We start from the raw sequence: 23524 nt of genomic DNA, 5'->3' as shown, positions 1-23524 counted from the left end.
TCTGAACATTCTTTCTAATTTTTTTTTGACATTTATTTATTTTTGAGAGACAGAGAGAGCCAGAACATGAACAGGGGAGGGGCCGAGACATGGAGAGACCCAGAGTCTGAAGCAGGCTCCAGGCCCTGAACTGTCAGCACAGAGCCCGACGCGGGGCTTGAACTCATGAGCCGTGAGATCCTGACCTGTGCGGAAGCTCAACCGACTGAGCCAGCCAGGCGCCCCATGAACATTCTTTCTAAATGCTGGGGGTGGGGAGGAGGGGAGGGGATGAGAGCTGAGTCCCCCTCGCGCTTCCATCTTACTCCTTTTCTCGTAGTTTCTGCTGTTTCTCTAGACTTTCTGCCCTGACTGCTTCCAAGTCGAACGAAAGGAGCAGAGGCCTCTGGTTCAGGCGGACTGGAGATGAAAGAGAGTCACTAGCTACATTCCCATGAATATTTTGAAACACTGTGGACACCCCAAGTATGCAGGGCCAGGGCGCAGAGAACGTCACCGCCGCCGACGTGCCTCGTCGCACCCGTGCAGGCGGGGCGTGCTGCCACCGAGGGACACACGTAGGCTCGCCGCGATCAGCCACCGCAGTCCCCGGGTCGCCAGTCCCCGGGTCCTTCCCCGCAGGGGCCCCCACCTTCACTTCCAGGCCAGTGGGCCCGGACCTTCTGACCTGAGGGTGAACTGAGGGCTGGTCCTGCCCCAGCCCAGCCTCCCCACCCCTCCCTAGCCTGTCCCCAGGCAGGTGCCGCCCAGCATCCTGGCCACATCACGACCCTTTCGCGCTCAGATCCAGTGCGGGGCGCGGGGCGCGAACTGGAGCGCAGAGTCAAGATTCCCGAGAGGAAACGGAGGCTGGCGGGGCAGCGAGGGGCCGCGATGCTTCTGCCTCCACCGCCGAGGGCGGGCGGCAGGGAGGGGGCGGCGGCTGCGGGTCCGCAGGCGGACTGGGGGTCGCAGTACCGCCGGCATCTACGTCCAGGGGTACCTGGGTTCTTGGGGTTCACCAGGGGAAGGAAGACGAAAACCCACCTGGGAAGGAAAAACCCACTCTCGTGACTCCCCCGCCTCCTCGCTGGCGGTCTGGGGTCCAGTCTGGTAGTTCTGCGTGGCCCTGGGCGTGGCCAAGTGCCCTCTAGGCCGTGACCTTCCCACCGCTCCGCCCACGGGCTACGCAGAGAAGCGCCGAGGGCCGCTGGGGAACCGACGGCGCCAGCTTGGGGGCTGCCGGACGCTGGGGGCAGCAATGCGTTTGGTGGCACGCCGAGCCTGGGGCAGGGAGCCGAGAGGGAGGGTTTGGGCACCCAATCCTTTTAGGCCCGGGTCTCCGCGACCCGCCCGAGGCCCAGGCAGGAGAAGGTCGCCGGCGCCCACAGGGTTAGTGGTTCAAAAACCACATAGGGCCCGGTACCACCGCCTAAGGGTCTTGGGGCGAGTTTCCCAATTTCACCAACTCGCAAACTTTTTGCCTGTGTAACGGGGACTCGAGCGTGTCTTTGGCACTGGGTGCTGGGAGGGTTAAAGGGGAACCCAGTGCCCGGCAGGCAGGGAACGGGGGACAACGGTTAGCCGCCATCCATACTGTTGTTAGTTATTAGTGTTATTATCAGCCGGTGGGACCCGAGGGAGAGTCGCTTTCCCCGGCTTACCTCCAGCCCTGGCCCCAGCCTCTCCGCACCTCCCAGGCCCGCCGGCGGCTCAGGAAGCCTCAAGAAGTCAGCCCGGGGGCGCCTGGGTGGCGCAGTCGGTTAAGCGTCCGACTTCAGCCAGGTCACGATCTCACGGTCCGTGAGTTCGAGCCCCGCGTCAGGCTCTGGGCTGATGGCTCGGAGCCTGGAGCCTGTTTCCGATTCTGTGTCTCCCTCTCTCTCTGCCTCTCCCCCGTTCATGCTCTGTCTCTCTCTGTCCCAAAAATAAATAAACGTTGAAAAAAAAAATTTAAAAAAAGAAGTCAGCCCGGCCTCAAGAAGACGAGCCCGAAGGTCGAAGGCGACCCCACAACTCCGAGGCGCTGTGCCTTGCGCGCCACGCAGGGGTTCCCAACAGACCCGCGCAGTGGTCTTGACAGCAGCGGGGTCCCGGGAGGCGCCCGGACGCCCCTGCGCAGACCCGCCGTGCTGCGCCGCCTGCAGCGAGGGCTCGTCCTCACCACGGGGGCTGGGGTGCCGGGCGGGTCACCCCGCGGGCCCCCCGGAAGGCCCCACCTGTGCGCGCGGACCCCTAGCGCCACGTTCGACTGGAGATCAACGTTTAATTCACTCTCCCACCGAATAGACGGTTTTCTTGAAAATTCATCCCTCGATACGGTTTCATTAGGTAAAAAGTATAAAAAGTAGGAGAGTGGGGGCCGGCTTGGGCCAGGTTGTGACCCTCAGACACCGGTGCTCGTGACCGTGCTGGTCTGGGGCCCAGGGAAGGAAGACACCGGCGTCGGCCTCGAGTGTCGCCTCTGGGCTCGGTGGCGGCTCCACCTGTCGCTCCCACAAAGTTTGTTGACTGAATAAAAGGAACGCACGTAGGCCTGGAAATGTGTTCGCACAAAGGGCAAGGGGGAGTTGGCACGGGAAGGGGAGAGTTCTTGGTGTGACAGAGGCTCCCTTTATTACGGCTTGTTGCCAAATACAGGTAACCCCAGACCTGCAGAACGCGCTAAACGGATCCTAAAGCTGGGGTGCGGAGGGTGAGACAGAACCCGGCAAAACCCTGAGAAGGGAAGGTGGCGGGGGAGAAGGGGCTTTTGGGGGCGCATCGGGGCCACAGAAGGGAACTGCTGGTGCCCGCGGAGCGAGCGGGCGAAGGCTGCGCTGCGCGTGCAGGGCCGAGGGAGAACGGAAGCCCGCGTCTAGGCGGCTCCCAGGGGCTGGGCTTGGGAACCTTCCAGAACGTCTCCAGAACCGTACTACTTCAAGCCCGGAGCAGGTGAGGATCGCGCGCAGGACTTGCAAGGAGGTTCTGAGAGATGGGGAGGAGATGAGAAGCTGGGGTAAAAGTGGACCAATTGGACAGCCGTAAAAATGTGTGCCTCGATCTGCCCTCCCTCCCGGAACCAGAAATTCACAGCGGGAACTGCGGAGTAGATGAAGGGGAACGACCTTCTCACACTTTCCAAGTGGCTTCTCCCACAGCAGCACCAAGGAATGTGGTTCTTCTGAAACAGGAGCCCTGAGAGGCCGGGGAGTGCGGCGGGGTCTCTCGGAACTTGCTGTCTCTGGGGCTATTTCCTGATGGGCGTCTTCCTCTTGTTTCCCACCCACCCGGTCGCCAGAAGCCTGAGGACAGTGAAACCCTTCTGGTGGCAAAGTTCTCGGAGAACTTCTTTTCGAAACAACTAAGTTCTTCCTGTACCAAAGAAAGGGGCAGGCATCCGTCTGGGGGGGAAAAAAAATTTTAATTGTAAATTGTCCAGAACACAAATGTTACCTTTGATCCTTCCTTTTTCCCTGGCCCTGCTTTGGAAAATTCTGACGCTTTTATAAAAATTGCCTTTTATTTTTTTCCTGGGAAATGTTGGCCGCTACCTTCTAAATTGATCTCAAGTGGCGCCCCACTGTATTCAGGTGAAAATCAACATCTTTAGAAACATGAAAAACGAATGGAAAATGTACTTACATTTCCCTCCAATTCTTTTTCTTCTACAGATTTCATAAATTCCATATACCATATTTTAAAGCCCAGGACGTCAAATATTCGGAAGTTTTCCAGGCCATGTTGGAAAATTGTTTCTGATGCCTGTAGTGAATACGAATCGTAAAACTAACTTGTTCCCTGGGAGGAAAGATCTAAGTTTCAAGAGAAGTTCCATTTAGAAAGCGATTATTGAGAAGTAAATACGAAATAAGTAATATGGTGTGGTGACTTAGCATTTTATTTAGTCTATATAGCTAGCTTTAATTTTAGCATCTTTCCACATCAGACACACACATTAGAAGTCAACGCTTTAAAATTAAAAGTCTATATTACGCATCGATTTCAGGAAGACAGAAAGAACAAGTATTTTGCACTTGACCAGGGAATAATATTTGCAATTCCTAGGGAGTCAACGAGGGGAAACAGGTTGTGCATTGGGCATTTATTTTCTTTATTTTTTTCTTCTTTTTCTTTTTTTAAATACCAGAACAAAGTGTCCCACTCACGTTCACAGTTACTCTGGAAATGGGTAATGGGAAAAACCCTGGAAGCCACAACTGGAGGCTGGAAAAGTGAGGGCGAGAGTGGACGCCATCGGAAGGTTACGCCCAGGTGGCCGCACAGTATCCAACTTTTCCTCTGTGCGTAGTCGGCAGCGATCCGCACCGTGGTCCAGTTCGTGGTGCTTGCGACGCGGAGTTCGGACGCGCCCCCGTGGTCCCCGCCCCGCGGGGCGGCGTGCGCGAGGGCGGGCGGCGCGAAGGGCCGTCCCCCGGCTTGGCTCCAGGGGTGTCCGGCGGGGTCAGCGCCAGGACAGCGTTGCGGATGCCGCTCAGAAGTCCGGCAGGATGCTCTCCCTGCCGGAAAGGCTGGCCACCGCTGTCGGCCTGGAGCCTCCCGCTCCGGGCGGACACCCCAGGCGCGCCGCGGACAGGTGCTGGCCCGGCAGAGCGCCCTCGCTGGGAGCGCGGCCGCTGGTACAGTCCTCCTGCTGCCGCCGCTGCTGCTGCTGCTGCTGCTCTAACACGGTCCGGGCAGCGGACGCCGCAGAGGCAGCCGACACGTGCAGCAAAGGGGTGGCCGCCCGGTGATGCACCAGGCACGACGAGCGCTGCAGCAGGTGGCAGTAGCCCCACGGGGTCGGGGGCAGACTCTGCGCGGCCCTCGTCCCCCCTCCTCCTCGGACCCCTCGCATGATGCTCTCGATGCTGAAGGGGGCGCATCCGTCTCCCGGCCGCGCCGCCGACCCCTTGCCCTCCTCCCAAGGCTGGGAGCCCGGGGAGGGCCGCACGGCCGAGGGGGCGCCGGGGGTGGCCGGGTCCGCGCCTGGCGCCTTCCCGGGCGTCTCGGCGTAGGCCGGGGCCGACAGCAGCAGGTAGCGAAGGGGGTGCGGGTGCAGCAGCGCGCACGGGCGGCTCCCGGAGGCGGCGGCGGGGTAGGCCCCCGGCACTGGGGGCGGCGGCGCCGGGCTCCCGAGCAGCAGGCCCGGGTGGGGGCCGTGCAGGGCGGCGGGCGCGGCGGGCAGGGGGAAGGGGTGGTGCAGGTGGGCTCCCGGGGGCGGGCGGTGGCGCTTGAAGCGCTTCCTGCGCCGGAGGAAGCTGCCGTTGTCGAACATGTCCCGGGACGCGGGGTCCAGGCTCCAGTAGTTGCCCTTGCCCGGGTGGCCCGGCTCGCGCGGGATCTTGACGAAGCAGTCGTTGAGCGAGAGGTTGTGGCGGATGCTGTTCTGCCAGGCGGGGAACCTGCGGCGGTAGTAGGGGAAGCGGCCGCTGATGAAGGCGCAGATGCCGCTGAGCGTGAGGCGCTTGTGCGGGCTCTGCAGGATGGCCATGGTGATGAGCGCGATGTAGGAGTACGGGGGCTTCGCCGGCTGCGGGCCGTCCGCGGAGGCCGCCGCGGACCCGCTCGACGCCCGGAACTTGGGGCCCAACTTGGCGTCGGCCGGGGCGCCGCCGCCCTCGGGGAGCCCTCCGCCAAGCGCGCCCGCGCCGCGCCGCGCCTCCAGCGTCCCCGGCGGGGGCAGCTGCCCTGGCAACGGCTGGCTCTCCGCCGCCTCGCCTTCCTCGCCCTCCTCCCCCTCGCCCTCATCCTCCTCCTCTCCCAGGATGTCGATCTCGCCGTCCTCCCCGTCGGAGCCCCGGAGGCTGCGCCGCGGTGTGGAGCGAAGGCTTTCGGGTTTGGGCAAGTTCATGGGGGAGCAGGTCGTGCAAGACGCAGGGGTGGCGGCCGGCCGCTCGCCTGCCTCGAGGGGGTCCGGGCTGGAGGCGGGCGGGTTCGGAGTGTTCCAAAAAGCAGGAGGGCTTGCGGCTGGTTGCCCGTTTGGTGGTGGTCTTCTCTTCCGTTGGTTTCTCCTCGTTGCCAACACCGTCCAGCAAAGATGCACTTTGCCTTTTCTCGGAGCTTCTTCGAGTCCTTGAGTGGTCGACCGCCCCCCACCCTTTCCACCCCCCCCCTCCCCTACCTCCCAGCGCTCCCCCGCTTGTTCCGGACGCACGCAGTCCAATGATGAGGGTTCACTGCGCGTTACCCAACAGGGCAGGAGCCTCCAGCCCCCTCCTTCTCCTGACACCCAGCGGCCACCCAGGAAGATGCGCGGTGAAAGCGCGTTGAAAACCGTGCAAATAGAAGAGGCAGGACAACAGGACACCCAACAATCTGTGGCCACTTCGATATTCGGGCCTCTCCCCTGGAGGATAGAAAGTGGGGGGGGGGTGGCACTAAATGTCTACGGTGTTTGTAAGAAAAGCCTAACAGTATGTGTTCGGGGTTCACAGCCGGTTATTCACCCATTTTCATAGGTGGAGTCCGTGCTCATCCCGAATGATGAGCTGAACCATTCTTAAGTCTTAAGCATTCTTGACTATATCCACGAACTCAGGGGAATGCGAGGGAGGGTTGCACGGTCCCTTCTACTTCCCTCCTTAACTGCCCAACTGAGGTTTCCAGAAAAGGCTGAAACATCCGGGCGTTAAGTTGTGGAAGTTCGGGGTAGAAGGAAAGCAGAAGAGCTAAAGAGAAGTCCCTGGGCATCAGCGCTTCTCGAGCTTCTTCGAACCCTTAACCACAGGATAAAATACGTTTGATGTCACACCCTTGGGTAGATAGACTTCTGCACCTAAATTGGGCTTCGTAAAACAAGTGACCACTGACACAATTGTTTTTCAAATGTCCATCACCAATTAGGTGGTTTGTGCCACGTTCTAACCAGCCCAGAGCCCGTGTGAAAAACCCCATTTTCACAAAAACAGCCTCCCAACACCAATGGATGGATGCACCCAGTCTGACGATCTCTCAATCTCTTCTTCTTTTTTAAAAGTCAACCTTCAGCACTTTTACTATAATAATAAATATTAAAATTAAAACAGGGGCACCTGGGTGGCCTGATCAGCGTAGCACCCAACTCGATCTCGGGGCTGTGAATTCAAGCCCCACACTGGGCATGGAGCCTACTTAACAAAACATTAATAATAATAACAACAAGGCCAAGGGAGAGGTGCGGGGCCTTTACCTAAATCACTAGGTCGGCACTCCCCACCCTGGAGAACAGGGATGTGGCAGAAAGTCTGTTTCGCTCACCTGACATCCTTGGAAGTGGTGATTTCTAGACTGGCTTCATTTAAATCTTACGCTCAGCGACCAGAGTCATGGTCCGGTGGAATTAACTTCATGTGTGTTATATAAATAGGGATCTTGGGGTGAAATACTGAGCAACTGGCTGTTCATAACGTAATAGCCACCTATTTGGGAAAAGAATTTGAGGAGGCATCTACTAAAAATGCAACATACACAATATTATGCCACCGATGGTCGTAGTAAATCTGCCGTTAGTGTTTGTAAATGATAATGAACTTTCAGCCAGAAACCAGAAGCCAGGTAAAAGAGCAAACTATAACAAAAAAGTAGTTTAAAGTAGCTAGTCGCTTCAGGATTAAAATTTGAAAACTGCTTTCTCTAAAGGATGTTAAGAGCTTGTGCTCTACTCCTGAGATTCTCGCCTTCGCCGTCATATGCAGCTTGAAGGACAAATGATGGAGCTTTTGGGCCTCAGGGATTTGTGTTTGAATCCCAGGTTCACCAGTTACTACTTGGGGGATGACTAAACCAAGCTCAGGGAGGGCCTTGACAGGTGTCTTATCCAACCTCAGACTCCCAGCTGCTTCCCCGTCAACCCCCTGCAGGTAAAGCACATTTCTGCAGGCTGCAGAGGAATCCTGTGACCTGGGAAGGGAGTATTGTTAGTTTTCCTAAAGTCAACATCTATGGGGATTTGGGTTATTTAAAAATGAAAGGAGAAAAGTAAAGGCTTGGGAAACAAAAACAAAAGAATCTCCATTGACGGAGGTATGTCAAGGGGGCATAGGAGACAAGTGAAAGTCCCCTGTCGTGAAAGCTGGGGCCACTCCAGCAAGTAGGGTTAGATTACAACCCAAAGCATAAAATAAATATTCGTGTGTGTATCCATACTGCTAAAAACTAAATGAGTAAAATAATAAATGGGAGGAAAGAGGGATGCTTGGCTGGCTCTGTTGGTAGAGCATGCAAGTCTTAAACCTAGGGTCCTGAGTTCAAACCGCACGTTGGGCATAGAACCTGCTTTAAAAACAAACAAACAAAAAAAAAAAACAAAAAAACCAAAAACGCTCCAAAATATTAAACAGGGCCGGGGGCAGAAGAATTCCTCACTCTTTTACCGCAGGCAGTGCAGACTGGTTTCCTTCTAAAGATACAGATCCTTCCAAAGATATCTTCCTTCCAAAGATCATTACAAGTGGAGAAGGGTCACAAACACTTCAGCCAGGTCATCAGGTGACCAGTGTTTACATCAATAGTCATAAACCCTTTGACATATGCCGTAATGTGATGTGATAAAAATATCACTCTGTGATCATGCTGCCCGGAGCCCATGTGATCAGGAGAAAAACAGACAAATTCTGATAGAGGAGCATCCTGTGTCCCTGACCAGAACCATCCTCAAAACTATCAAGGTCACCAAAACGAGGACAGTCCAAGCCCAGAGGACTCTACAGACAGACGTGACAGGTAACTGCAGTGTGGAGTCTGGGGCGGCATCCTGGAAGACAAAAATGACAGCATCCAAACAGAAAAATGACGGACAGCATCCTGGAACAGAAAAATGACAGGCCATCTGAACAGGCTGCCTGAATAAGGCTATGTGAATAAACTACAGACTTTGGTTAATAATAATGTATCAATATCAGTCCACTAATTGTAACAAATGTGCCATAGTACTGTAAGATATTAACTGAATGTGTGTATGTGGGGGGGGGGTGGAATATGGGAACTTGAACCACCTGCACTTTTATCTTGTGCTGTCTGTTCACTTTTCCTGTAAATCTAAAACTGTTCCAAAAATTACATTCTGTTAGTTTAAAAAATTAAACATGGGAAAAAGGCCTAATAGCCAAAAAGGAGAAAAACGCCCATCAGGTTGATGAAACGGATAAACACCATGTGGTAATATACATAGACTTTCATTCAGCAACAAAAGCAACAAAGTGTTGATACGGGCTGCAACATGGAGGGATCTTGAAAACATCATGGTAAGTGAAAGGAGTCTGAATAGGCCAATTACAGAAACAGACAGTAGCGTGGTGGCCGCTGGGGGCTACCAACAGGGGGAAATGGGGAGTAACCGTTGATGGATAGTTTCTTTGGGGAGTAACGAAAATGTTCTGGACTTAGCTATGGTGGATTTACTAAAGCTACGAATTGTACACTTTAAAAGGGTAAAGTTTAGGGGTGCCTGGGTGGCTCAGTCAGTTAAGCGTCCGACTTCAGCTCAGGTCACGATCTCGCGGTTCGTGACTTTGAGCCCTTTGTCAGGCTCTGTGCTGACAGCTCAGAGCCTGGAGCCTGCTTCGGAGTCTGTGTGTCCCTCTCTCTCTGTGTCCGTCCCCCGCCCACGCTCTCAAAAAATAAACATTAAAAAAATTTTTAAAGGGTAAAGTTTATCGTATGTGATTATATCTAATGTCATACAAAATATGCCCAGGTAAAAACAAAGAGCTTTATCAATGAGAACTGAGTGCTTTGGAAAGACTCCATTATGCCAAGTCACTCTGGAAAAAAGGAAAGAAGGGGAAGGGGAAGAAAGGAAGGAAGGAAGGAAGGAAGGAAGGAAGGAAGGAAGGAAGGAAGGAAGGAAGGAAGGAGAGAGAGAGAAAAGAAAGAAAAACTCTTACAGTCACATCCCATCAATTCTTTAGTGCTGCCTTCAGAATGAGAAGCCTGCCTTTGTAGCTCCTGCAGCATTTAACATGCAGCCTTAGGCATGGTGGGGACTCTGTAATATTTGGGGATTGCTTCTTTCCTAACAAGGAATAGGTTTTTTTTCTGAACAAACCCATCAGGAGCTCACGCAATGCTGTCCTAGTATGAAAAACCAAACTTTCTAGACTAATCTACAAAAAGGATGATGCTGCCTGGTGTCTCTCCATTCCACTCTGAAAATCAAAGGCAAGATAAAGGGCGCCTGGGTGGTTCAGTCGGTTAAGCATCTGACTCTTGATTTCGGCTCAGGTCGTGATCTCACAGCCGTGAGGGCGAGCCCCACGTCAGGCTCTTCACTGAGCGTGGAGCCTACCTAGGATTCTCTCTCCCTCTCCCTCGCCCCCTTCCCTGCTTGCACTCTCTCACTCAAAAATAAAAATAAATAAATAAAGGCAATGTGGCCATCAACAGTTAAAGCTGATTTGAATATTAAAGCTAACTCTAAGAAGAAAAAAAGCTCTAGTGTATCTTTCGCCTCGAGGTAGGGCAAGTTGCTAGTCTACAAAGGCAGAATTCACTTCTTTCAACATCACTTCCACAACCTATGGCATTTCTGAAACCGGGGAAGTCTTTTCAAAGCAATCTAAAAGCAGTGCTCCCACCTACCCTACTGAGGCAAAGGAGACGATTAATCAATTTGTAGCAAGGAAACAACCAAGCCCGTAAATGCTTAAAAGTCTCTTAGCTTTATTTTGTCGATAACTTCCTGGAAACATCATGACCTGAGAATTACCCTTTCAATTATCTGGTCTTCCCTCTGACCCTGTGTCGACCCCTCCTCCAGCTCCCTGGCACACAGTACCAAGGCACTGGCCCCTTACACTAAAAGCTGGGCAAAGCCTAGGAAAGAGCTGTTTTAAGAAGGTACGCACAAGGTTGAGAATTGTTGGTTTGGGGTTTTTAAGGGTTTCTTTTGTTTTGTTTTGTTTTGTTTTAATCAAATCTTGCTGGAAAAAGAATTTGCTTACATTGAGACTCTATTGAGGGTGCTTTAAATTTCATCCCTGGAACAATGGTGAGAGATTTGCATTTTATCGCCATTGTATGAATAAGGAGGCAAAAGCTCAGAGACGTTTAGTAATCTATCCTGTATTACTCAGTAAACGATAGAGTTTTAGATGAACTGCGCCTAAACCTTGATCACCATTGTCACCACCAATACCCTTGAAATCGTCTGTAGTTGGGATACTGGCCCACATTTAGTTATAAAAATACATATTCTCGGGGATGCCTGGGTGGCTCAGTTGGTTAAGTGTCCGGCTCTGGACTTCGGCTCAGGTCATGATGCCACAGTTCCAGTGAGTCTGAGCCCTGCCTTCATTAGGCTCTGTGCTTATGACACGGAGCCTGCTTCGGATTCTCTCTCTCTCTCCTATCTCTGTCCCTCCCCTGCTTGCACTCTCCCTCTCTCTCAAAATAAATGAAATAAACATTAAAAACATTATACATATACATACATATATATATATACACACACACACACACACACATATGTATATACACATTATATATACATACAATGTAAATATTCTGTTGGGGATATATTCTCTATGACAAGTTCCAAAGTCCTCTGAAGTGCAGGTTAAACTGATAATGATTCTGATTGTGGAAAATTGCATTTGGGGAAAAGAATGAAGAACACACAAAGCATCTTTAAAAGAAGATATAGGGGCGCCTGGGTGGCGCAGTCGGTTAAGCGTCCGACTTCAGCCAGGTCACGATCTCGCGGTCCGTGAGTTCGAGCCCCGCGTCGGGCTCTGGGCTGATGGCTCGGAGCCTGGAGCCTGTTTCCGATTCTGTGTCTCCCTCTCTCTCTCTGCCCCTCCCCCGTTCATGCTCTGTCTCTCTCTGTCCCAAAAATAAATAAACATTGAAAAAAAAAATAAAAGAAGACATATATGAAATCTGAATAAAAACAGTGAGGTGCCTTTCTACGCAGACGGGCAAGGTTACAGAGGGTTAACTAGGTTTGGAAAAATGGGTATTCTCACCCCCTACTGTGTAAGGTGGAAACTTCCAGCCACTTGGGAGAGCAGCTGGTCAGCATCTATTAAGAATTTCAGCGTGCACATCCCAGAAGCTAGGGATCCCACACGTACACACTTACTCTGGAGAAACATCCTCACCTAAGAACAAAGAGGCATGCTGCACAATGATGTTCGCTGTAGCACCGTGTGCAGTTTCGAGAACAGTTAAGGGCTGGTTCATCTGCCACAGGGATCGATCACAAACCACGCCGCTTCTCCAGCTTAAAACCAGATGTTCTGCTCCGTCCCACCAGGAGCAGCAAGCCCTGCCCCCCCTGCCCCCCACCCCCCCCCCACCCCCAGGCCCGGTCTGGCACCAGTGGTGCTGGCTCCCAGCTAAAAGGCTGCTCCACTAGGTGCTGCTCTGCCTGGAACCTTCTTCCCGACTCCCCCTCCCGGTGCACCAAGCCTTTTGACTCCATCCTCAACTTCCACCCATCTCTCCTCAGGGAGGCTTTCCAGGACCGCCCAGTCCTGTTATGGGCCTTACTTTCCTCTTCTTTTCTAATTTATTTACGTCCCTCCACCAAAATGTAAACACTGTAAGAATGAGGCCCTTATCTTTCACGTGCAGTTTCGCCCAGCGCTCAAGCCTAGGCAAAGTGGAAGCTCTCAATAAATGATGTTTTTTTTTTTTTTTTTTTAACGTTTATTTATTTTTGAGACAGAGAGAGATGGGGGAGGGTCAGAGAGAGAGGGCGACACAGAATCCGAAGCAGGCTCCAGGCTCTCAGCTGTCAGCACAGAGCCTGAGACGGGGCCCAAACTCACGGACCCACGAGATCATGACCTGAGCCGGAGTCGGACGCTTAACCGACTGAGCCACCCAGGCGCCCCATCAATAAATGATGTTTTAAAGGAATGTATTCTATGCTATCCTATGAATTTCTATGCAGCAATTAAAGAACAAGACGTATTCATATGCACTGCCAAGGAAGAAGGTCTAAGGCTAATAGTTGAGTTTTTTAAAAAGCCAAGTGCATTAAAATCTAAAAAGAACGATGTTTTAAAGTATACACATTAAGGGGCGCCTGGGTGGCTCAGTCGGTTAGGCGTCCAACTTTGGCTCAGCTCATGATCTCATGGATTTGTGAGTTCGAGCCCCACATCGGGCTCTGTGCTGACAGCTCAGAGCCTGGGGCCTGCTTCAGATTCTGTGTCTCCCTCTCTCTCTGTGCCACCCCCACTTGCACTCTCTTTATCAAAAATAAACATTTTTTTAAGTTAAAAAAATAAACATTTTTTATGTTAAAAAAATAAAATTAAGTAAAATAAAACACACATTATGAAAATAAATGTCTTCCCTGAGGATATTTATAGCAAGCTCCTACCTCTCCAGAAGCAGCAGCTTATACTACGGCTCTAGTCACTTTGGGCCACGACGTAAGCATGTGTGTGTTTGTGTGTAAGTGAAAAGCAACACGTACAAGGACAGACACGATGCTGACAACACTGCCCACCCCCGAGGAGGGTCAGCGACTGAAGGACACAGGTCAGGGGAGACTGATTCATCTGTGACGTCCGCGATTTGTAGGACACAAATGTATCTGGTCAGTACTTACGTGATAAAAAAGGATTACATACTAATACATCTTAAAGAAAAAAATGTTTAGGACTTTGATAAATGCAGATTTTTAAGAGTACAGATTAACAGTACTCCAAACATTTCCCCCACAGCAGGGCAATTCATTGTAAGCTCTCTCTCATGGCTGTAAACAGAGGAATCTAGGTGCTTACTATTTGCCAAGGAACATTATGAACTATTACTGTGGCAACACTGACCATAAAACAAATCAAATTTACCTCGTTAGGAAAAAGAAAGCCTGTATCCAGGGTCCACTTGGTGCGCTGCAAACCTGTGCAACCCTCACAACAGCCCTGAATGACTGAAATGACGCCGCCCACTTTATAAACCAGGAAGCCGACCTTGGAGAGAGTGCTCCGCCCGAGACTGCGAGGCCAAGAAACAACACAACTGGAATGAAAGCCCAGATGGGACCCAAAAATCAGCTGCGTTTCTACTGGGCGATCTGCCATCTGCCGCCACAGAGTAAGCGTACTGTCTGAACCGTGAATTTAAGAGACTGGATTCAGGGGGTGCCTGGGTGGCTCTGTCGGTTAAGCGTCCAACTTCGGCTCAGGTCATGATCTCACAGTCTGTGGGTTCGAGCCCCGCGTCGGGCTCTGTGCTGACAGCTCGGAGCCTGGAGCCTGTTTCAATTGTGTCTCCCTCTCTGCCCCTCCCCCACTCACACTCTGTCTCTGTCTCTCTCAAAAATAAACATTAAAAAAAAATTAAAAAAGAGATTGGATTCAGGGGACAGATGGAGGAATACAGAAGGTTACATAAAAAAGGCACAGAATGCAGGGGAAGAGAGACAGATGACTGGGCCAGTTAGCCTGCCTCCAACCGACGGAGCCATTCAAGACACAGAGATGGACATTCTTTCAGTGAAAATTCTGAGGAAAAAACATTTCTAGAACAACATTTCTATAGCCTTCTGATATTTAATCATTAGTTTGAGAAAGCTCTTTAAAATTCCATCTAATGCTTTTCTCTTACAGTCTGAATACAGTTATGCTGACCTGGCCGTTAATAGAAATAGCAGATAAGTAAGCCCCTGTGTACTTACACACCAACCCCTGATAGAAAGATGGTTAAATTGTCGTAAGTTATCTGTAGTTCCCTCTGAAGTTCTGTACGTCGTCACTTTTTTAGCTTATACTGAAAATTAAAGAAGTTCAAAAAAACCAAGATGGATTTAATACCAGTAGGAAAATCTACTTAACATCAAAAGCTCTTAAACTGGAATCGTATAAATATGTTACAAAGGGCTGAAGTTCCAGGACTCCACCAGTAAAGCTTAGAACAAGAGGTGGTTCCAGTTGTTTGACTCTGATTTCTTCCACTCATAAGTCTACAAGACTTTTATTTCATTTAATAAAAATGGTGACATTATTTGTTTTTTAAAACAATATCTTGGGGCGCCCGGGTGGCTCAGTCGGTTAAGCGTCCGACTTCGGCTCAGGTCATGATGTTACAGTTCGTGAGTTCAAGCCCCACGTGGGGGTCTGTGCTGACAGCTCAGAGCCTGGAGCCTGCTTCGGATTCTGTGTCTCCCTCTCTCTCTGCCCCTCCCCTGCTTGTGCTCTGTCTCTCTCTCTCAAAAATAAATAAACATTAAAAAAATTTTTTTGTAATTTTTTAATAACGATAAAATATCTATGCAATCAGCTGCCATTCTTAGTTCTAAGCTGATGTTCACTTTTATCATTATGATTATAAATAATTTCCTATGGGTGAAAAATCCAGAGTATGTAAATTCCAAAGCCAATTCTGACAGGTATTTCTGTGAAACATCTATTTAAAAAACAAAAACAGAAACAGAGGGACCTGGGTGGCTGAGTTGGTTAAGCATCTGGCTCTTGGTTTCAGGTCATCATCTCACGGCTTGTGAGTTTGAGCCCCGTGCTGTCAGTGCAGAGCCTCCTTGGCATTCTCTCTCTCCCTCTCTGCCCCTCCCCTGCATGCTCTCTCTTTCAAAAATAAATAAACACTAAAAAACAAAACAAAAACACACAAAAAAACCCCACTTCAGAGGTTATTACGTTTTATTGTATGAATGTCAAATGTTTTATAGTACTTATCTACTAAATTTTACATGTTCCATTAAATAAACACTAAAGTACACTGGAATTCATAACAGAAGTAACACAAAGAACAGATGCTTGACATATAACCAGTAGGAAACTTATTCCCGATTTATCACCCAGTCCCTTTGATTAGAAATGCTTCTAGTGTTATGGACAAACTTGATCTTCTTTGAAATGTGCCGTCCACCGCTTTTCTGTTTCAGTCACAGTAGCTATAAATAGTTGTTTAAGGATCTCCTTATCTAAATTCCTGCCTGCACACAGAACAAAATAGGGTGTGATTATATCATGCTTATTAAAAGGACAGTTTGCCTATCAATTCCAAATCACGAAATGCTTGATAATCTTCAGAAATTTACAAAAACAAAGTAATCAGTGATCCCTTCAACTTTCTATTTCTAGTTAAGTCCCTTAGAACGAAACTGGCATTTCAATTAATTATTTTCTAAACTTGTTTGAAGAAAAGAGTAAAATGCCTACCAAGTTCTTATGAATGTTACCACATCATGAAGACAAATACATTAACTAATCACAGGGACTCAGACTGGTTAATCTTGCTACAGTTTGGCATATTATATCACTTTCAAATATATATTTGACTGTGCTTTAGAAATTTACCAATTTCACTTACCAATAAGAACCAATCGATTTGTTCTCTCTGTGTCATCTTTCCAGCTCAGCGGGGTCTCCTCCAGGTCATAGAGCTCATGGACACCTTGGACAATCACCTGTTTTAGTTTGTCTTTGATCGACACCAGCCCCTGCTCAGAGAGTGATCAATCAGCCTCAGTTCAAATTCACAGCAGAAAGTGTTATTGGATTATTGCCGTTCCATTTTCAATACAAACCCATAAAGATTCTGTGAAAATTACTTAAATCTAGTTATTTGTGCCTTATGGAAATAGTTTCTTACAGCCTCTGATTTTTAAATTTAAATTTCAAGCATTTGTGTACAATGTTCTTAAAAAAAATAGTCCCTTTTTGTAATAAAATTAATACACGTATTAGGATATCTGAAACGTTGAAACAAACAAATGATAAAACATGCATCGAATTCTAGTGATTTTTCTACTTTTAAGGATTTTACCTTGTTTCACAGTCTCAGTGGGACAATTTGAGGAGTTAAAGGATTTGGGTGATAATTTTTCACTGGGTTGCAATAAATGGAGCAGATAATAATGAAATAAAGGAAAAGAAAAATAAATCTATCTGGATACAATTCATTTTATATTGACTTGCAGAAGTGAAACAAATTATCTGATAAACTGGCTCCTTGAGGATGAAACAATTTCTCTGAAATGATGTTTGTTACACTTATTTGTTATTAACTTAATATACATATTGCAAAACAGTAAGAGACAAACCACTCAAGGTCATTCCCACCACAAAACTTTGGCGTGGTTTTGGTGTACTGGTGTATTTTAGGTGTATGTTCTTCATGTTTTCCTTTGCCCAGTTTTGTTTTCTCCTTTTTACACCAGATTTTAATATGTAATAGCTCCTGGGAAAGAATTATCTAAACAGTCTTAGGTTACTTGTAGAAGGACTCTGACCTTCCAGCTGTTACCAGAGCGAACATGTTTTTTTTTTTATTTATTTATTTATTTTTTTTTTTTTTTAAATTTTTTTTCAACGTTTATTTATTTTTGGGACAGAGAGAGACAGAGCATGAACGGGCGAGGGGCAGAGAGAGAGGGAGACACAGAATCGGAAACAGGCTCCAGGCTCTGAGCCATCAGCCCAGAGCCCGACGCGGGGCTCGAACTCACGGACCGCGAAATCGTGACCTGGCTGAAGTCGGACGCTTAACCGACTGCGCCACCCAGGCGCCCCCCAGAGCGAACATGTTAAACAAGCTCATCGGTAGAGCCCTGGTCCTCTGCAGCAGGGCGGAGAAGGAAGTCTATGAAGGGAGACTCACAGGGTTGTTGTGACGAGAGGAAGGACAAGGGAAGAACCACAGAGGACGAAGGGCTGCAGAAAAACCGTCACACACCCAGGGACAAAAGCCACGCCAGGATGGTGCGGGATGAGCCACTGAGGTCTGTGGTGAGGTCCTGGCTGCAGCATCAGCGTAAAGGCCTGAAGGGCTGCTTCTGTAGTAACCGCTCCCCATTCAGTAGCAGGGACAGAAGCAGTCGCAGACTGAGACACAATGTGCCCGTTAGGATCCTGGACGGAAATGGTGCTACTGTCATCAGAGCAGCAGCTCCAGGATCAGGCTTAGCTCCTGTGGGTGGGAAGGACTTGGGAACAGACTGAGATTCACCCATGGCTCTGAAGCCAGTCCCAGGCAGAGTCAGCACAGGGAGTGAGCACATCTAAACCTGAATGGCTTTTTAAAAAATCTTTAACGTTTCTTTCTTTTTGAGAGACAGAGACAGAGAGACAGAGAGAGACAGAGCATGAGCAGGGGAGGGGCAGAGAGAGAGGGAGACACAGAATCCGAAGCAGTCCCAGGCTCGGAGCTGTCAGCGTGGAGCCTGACGTGGGGCTTGAACCCATGAATTGTGAGATCATGGCCTGAGCTGAAGCCAAACTTCAGCTGAACTTAACCGACTGGGCCACCCAGGTGTCTCCTGAATGGTTTCTTGATAGCGTCAGCCTTCGTCATTCTAGTGACCCCAGGAGGTCAGCTGCTAACAGGAAAATCTAGTTACTAACAGTAATAGTAAGTAGTCATAAGAAAACCTTCTGGAAACACAGGAGTAGACTGCTGAGTGGTTAAGCACACCACATAGAACACTGCCCCCTGGAAAAAACACCTTCCATGACATAAATCCCCAAATGCTAAGTAACGTGGATGGATTTCAAACGCAGAGCAAGCTTTCTCCAGGTCTTCTGGAACTCTGTTTACAGTATGACCACTGTTTAGCGTCTGCTACAAGTACGAAGTAACACGGGTTCAGCCGCGGCAAGATTTCTAATGTTACTTCTGTCAATGAAGCGCTCTTGGAAAATTAAACACAAGAAGACAGTCAGCGTTCCCGAAGGGACCAAGCTGTGTGCCAAGGAAAGGAGAGGTCCAGCGAGTCAAGGTTATCAGCCACATCACTGCTCAGAACAGGAGAGATGTTTCTGAGCGCACAGGCTGTGTGAGCTGCAACGCTACATGCCAGCTATGCGCATAAATCACGCTTTATGCAGTGATTGCCAAAGTTTCTTTTCAGCAATGGAAACGCCGAAAAATGAAAACAGACCACAGTCATTTGTACTAAAACCAGCGCTTCTTCTAAAACCAAATACGGTGTTAAGTAACAGCCAAGAAAGGAAGGGGCCTTTGCCCAAAAGGATGAAAGTGAAAACCACACCGTACCTTTAGCCGTATGACCTCCATGCAGTCACCATCCTTGTTCCTCACATTCTTCTCCCACAGAAGATTCTGGAACAAGTGACATATTTTAATAAGACCAACCATTCCTCCCGGCAACAGCCATGTAACCCAAACAGGTGGTAAGTCATTATCAGTTACATACTGCACTCACCTGAATAAATACATTCAGACTTTCTTCCTTTGCATTTCCTGGTACTTCAAATGTCACTGTAAGAACGCTCTATAAATCAAGAGAGACCATCAATAATGATTTTTTTAAAGTAATGTCATATATTTTTAAAAATCACAAGTTTTAAGATGCAAAGTATATTTACGTTTTAAGACATTAAATACATTAACCTTTAAGACAGAAACACATTCATGAACATTTATGTTGCCTAACAACTACATTAGGTGTATCTTTTTCACTGTCTTGCTGAGTTCTGATAGCAGCAATTCATTGTCTGTATTCTGCAGAGTTCATCCGTGGCTTAGTACTGAAACAGAAACTTTCAGAAGAGGATACTCATTGTTTAATGCATTCTTTCCAGGATTCTCAGCATGAAGAGGGAAGGTAATATATATACAGTGTATCGACTATGTTCTAAGCCAGGTACTTTGCCTGGGTCACTTCATTTCATGTTTCATTTACTTGTGACAACAGGCCTGTGGAATAAAGAGAATTATTGACATTTTATAAATTGGAGGAAAGGAGGCTCAGAAAAAATAAACTACTTAGATCCATGAGTAAAACTCAAAAGCAAAAGTGTACTTTCGAAAGTTCTCTGGGAACACCACAAAGGAAAAATTCAGTTTAGCTCTGACCAAGCATATGCCAAAGGGAGAGGAGTATCTGGCCATGAGAATGACAGTATAATGTCACCTTTGGTTGTAGAAGGTTGACATCATTTAGAATGTTGACTTTGAGATTTATTTTTCTCCCTGCTCTTGATAAATCTCACTGTCCACTCTAAGGAACCTGAATCTCAAGATTTCCTGGTCACATAATCAAAGTCCAAAGCTCCACTGGCTACTGTGACCCCAAATTTCAACTTCATGATGAAAATACATGAGGGCCAAGCATAACATGATGGAAACACAAATCCCACCTTGCATAATCAGGATAATACACTCAAGCCAAGCTTTAAAGCAGGAAAACACACTAAAGCACAGCTTTGTATAATTTCCTACAACTGCAACAGTAATTTTATTCACCAACAGAAAATCACACAGGCTTATAGTAGGAAATATGAAAAGACCAATTGTTTTTTATACAAACATAGAGAAGAGCTAAAGGTAAGTACTAAAGACCAATCTAAGGACAAAATATACTGACGTTTACTCTCCACTGTTGCTAGTAACAGGAAAAACAGAAAGCACTTACTTGCTAAATATGAGACATGAAAGCCAACTAAAAGTGACTTAGAATGTCAGATTTTTAGGGGCGCCTGGGTGGCTCAGTCAGTTAAGCATCCAACTCTTGATTTTGGCTCAGGTCACAATCTCACCGTTTGTGAGATTAATCCCCGCGTCAAAGCCCCGCATCAGGCTCTGTGCTGACAGTGGGGAGCCTGCTGGGATGCTCTCTCTCCCTCTTTCTCTGTCTGTCCTCTGCTCATTCTCTCTCTCTCTCTCTCTCTCAAAATAAATAACATTAAACTTTTTTGAAAAAAAGATTTAAAAAAGCAATCACTACCAATAATACCAAAAAATGCATATCAAACCTTACAGCACATCATATAGCATATCAAATATGTAGCAAAAGGATGTAAATGAAACGTCATTTGTCATTTTCAAATGAAAGTAGCAAGTGAACCTTCAAAACTGCTTAAAATGTATTTTATTCAAGTTGGAGAACTTGGCTTTTCGTATTGAAAAGGTCTCAACATAGAACTCAATAATGCTTTTTTATTCTTAAAGAGCTTCTACTGAGAATGGTTGTTGCTTTTGGCAGGTTACAAACATGAAAATATTTCTAAGGGGTTCGATTAACTCCAATAAGAGATAAAAAGGGTTTTAAAAATTAAGACAGTGCAGATACAGATTTTAGAACTAGATGTTTTCCTGTACCAATAAATCCTCCTCGCAGTGGGCAGACCGTAAAGGAGATGAGATCTGTAAATTCCCAGGGCAGAAGTTGAGGGTCACAACTTGTTATCCCTCCTTTAATTGGCTCTACTAAATAAACTATGCACAGGCTGCCGTTTGGGATTTCTTACCTTCCCACCCTCCAATCCCGGGTCCTCCTTACAGGGAGCAAACAAAGGGCCCAGGAAGATAGAGAGCTGCATTAAAGAGGATTCAGGGATTAAACTTTAGTAACATACCTACTATGTCCTAGGTATTACCTACTTCAGACTTCTTCCCAGTTCTAGAGTCGAATCTAAAATTAACTCTCCTTTTCCCAGACACAGAAAGAAGTAGAAAACTGAAGCAATAGGTTCCTCTAGTCAATCCAGGCCTGTTTCCCATGACTTCTGTCTTACCGCCCCAGCATCAGTCAGTAAGGCTATTCAGACAGGTCTAGTATGAGTCTGTCCTTGATCTATCCCATCTCCATGCCCCCTGCGACCAGCGCAGTGCAGGCCCTCGTCACAGGGGATCTCCCTGCTTGGTCTCCTGACTGCAACTCCAATCCAGCTTCCCTGCCCCTGCCCCACAGCACAGAGCGGTTCCCCGTGCCCGGCCCATCACAGCCCAACACCTTAGCTCAGGATTCCAGCAGGAAGCGGCCACCAGGACGTGTGAGCCAGAGTCCCCCTCTCCTAGAGCATGCTTGCCTGCCCACTTTGAGACATCCGGGTTGCTCTTTCCCTTACTTCTTCCAGTCAAACAAAAATCTACTTCTTGATGTCTTACTCGGAATAGGAGGTGCATCTTTGCAAGGAGTGTTGCTAACTGAAAAGGGGCACAAGGGAACTCTCTTGACGATGGTGGGAATTTGCTGTATTTGTATCTACGAGGGAATTACAGAGATACGTGTTCGTATGCGCCCATGGGCCAACGCACAGGCACAAATATACGTAAAGACACATTGACTTGTACACTAAAAACTTGTATGCTTTACTATATGTTAAAAGAAAAAAAACTGTCCTTCACAAAGCCTCAGACCCGCCAAACCACATGAGACAGACCATCATTACCCTGAATCCCACTGCCCTTTGTCTGCAATATTATATTCTGCCCTCTGTTTATAGATCTAAAGCAGGAGAGTGCATCAGAAAAAACAAACAGCCATGCCCTATTTACTGGTGAAATGACATACTGTCTGGGATTTGCTTTAATACACTCTAGCAAGGGCAATGGGTACTCACAGTTTCACTACACTATCCAACTTGACTGTATGTTTGAAATTTTCTGTTTAAAAAATACTCCAGCAAAAGAAGTGCTGGGAAGACAGAGGGCATAAAATCAGCAAACGTTGACAGCCACTGCAACCGGGTCACGTGTACAAAGGGCTCCTTTTGCTGTTCTCTCTACTCTTGTAGATCTTTGTAAAATTTCCACAATAAAATGTTAAAAATATACAGACGCATTAATGTGCACATACCTAAGCCCCAGTCCTGGAGACCGGAGGTGTGGGGACTACGGAGTATTCAATATTAAACGGGGATTCTGACGTTCCCCATTTAAGAATCATGGCTTTCCGCTCTTGTAACAAATATTCCCCAAGCAACCACTGCACACATGCCCCGTGCTAAGCAACGAGGAATCCATATCTGAGGAATGCACAGACTAGTACCAGGAAAGAGCATTTCAACCCACAACCGTAAGGCATCCCACATGCCACGCCGGGTCTGTGTGAGACATCGCAGGTACAGATTCTGGCCATGATGAGGGATCTCGAAAGCGACTATATCCTTCATTTTTCCCTCCTGAGGACTCCTCGTATGGTCTCCCTCCCCCAGAAAGTCAGTAAGAATATGCCACCAAGTTCATCTTGGTGACTGCTACTGCGTCTTCTAAAAAATTCTACCACCAGAGAGCTGTATTTCTCTCACTCACGCCAAAGACAAGTGTGGATGAGTATGTTGTGACGTTTCTGAGCGAAGGGTGCCACAAACACGGTAGGACAGGCCCCCATAAATACGAGCCAAAGGGAAGACGAAGCTGCTACTGTGCAGGCCCCGTCACAATGAGTCATGCTGCAAAAAATGTGGGACAGTTTCGAGACAGAGGCGGGAAGAGGTGCACTGCTCCCCCCCTTGCTCTCTCGGTCTGAGATGGAACAAAGCAGTTACCCTAAAGCTGCACCATCTACGACCTGCTTAAAAGGAGGGTGGGGACAGTGAAAACAGGTGACTGACGTTTCTTCCAGGGTCTTCAACACTGGCCTCGGGAACGAGGTGTTTAGAGTGCCTAAAGGAACGACACCTTAAGCACTTCAAATTTACAGTGCTACCTGCAGGCGAAACTCAAAGTCAGTTTTTATTTAAAGAAGCCACACATGCTTTTACCAGACTTGTCCTTGATCTGTTAGTTCAACAGAGTTAAGAAGAGGCTGCACAGGGAGCCCCCGGGGAAGCCGTTAAGCACCGATTCCCACCCTTCTGGTGGGAAATATGCTCAGCGACCTGAGAGCGGAGAGGCCAGAAAGCACCTTGTCCTCAGGTTCGAA

General features: G+C 48.3%; 2 protein-coding genes across 3 annotated transcripts in view; both read right to left on the bottom strand.

The window, feature by feature from the left end:
• Positions 1-3836: 3836 nt before the first annotated feature.
• LOC112868557 (forkhead box protein D4-like 1) lies at positions 3837-6040 on the bottom strand. Its single transcript, XM_025931522.2, has one exon. It carries the CDS (start codon positions 5810-5812, stop codon positions 4454-4456), a length of 1359 nt encoding a protein of 452 aa, XP_025787307.2. The 5' UTR covers positions 5813-6040; the 3' UTR covers positions 3837-4453.
• Positions 6041-15533: 9493 nt separating this feature from the next.
• ZNG1A (Zn regulated GTPase metalloprotein activator 1A) overlaps positions 15534-23524 on the bottom strand; it is a 51415-nt gene continuing 43424 nt past the window's right edge. For both annotated transcript variants that reach the window (XM_025931634.2, XM_086684958.1), the window contains 4 exons: positions 19079-19147; positions 18910-18975; positions 16225-16354; positions 15534-15847 (listed from right to left, as the gene is read on the bottom strand). In XM_025931634.2, coding sequence (XP_025787419.1) covers positions 15741-15847; positions 16225-16354; positions 18910-18975; positions 19079-19147 — 372 coding nt within the window. In that variant the 3' untranslated portion in view covers positions 15534-15740. The remainder of the gene's footprint in view (positions 15848-16224; positions 16355-18909; positions 18976-19078; positions 19148-23524) is intronic.

This window comes from Puma concolor, chromosome D4, assembly GCF_028749965.1.
Source record: "Puma concolor isolate L17-30 chromosome D4, mPumCon1.1.hap2, whole genome shotgun sequence".
Lineage (NCBI taxonomy): Eukaryota > Metazoa > Chordata > Mammalia > Carnivora > Felidae > Puma > Puma concolor.
This window is presented reverse-complemented; position numbering and strand designations above follow the sequence as displayed.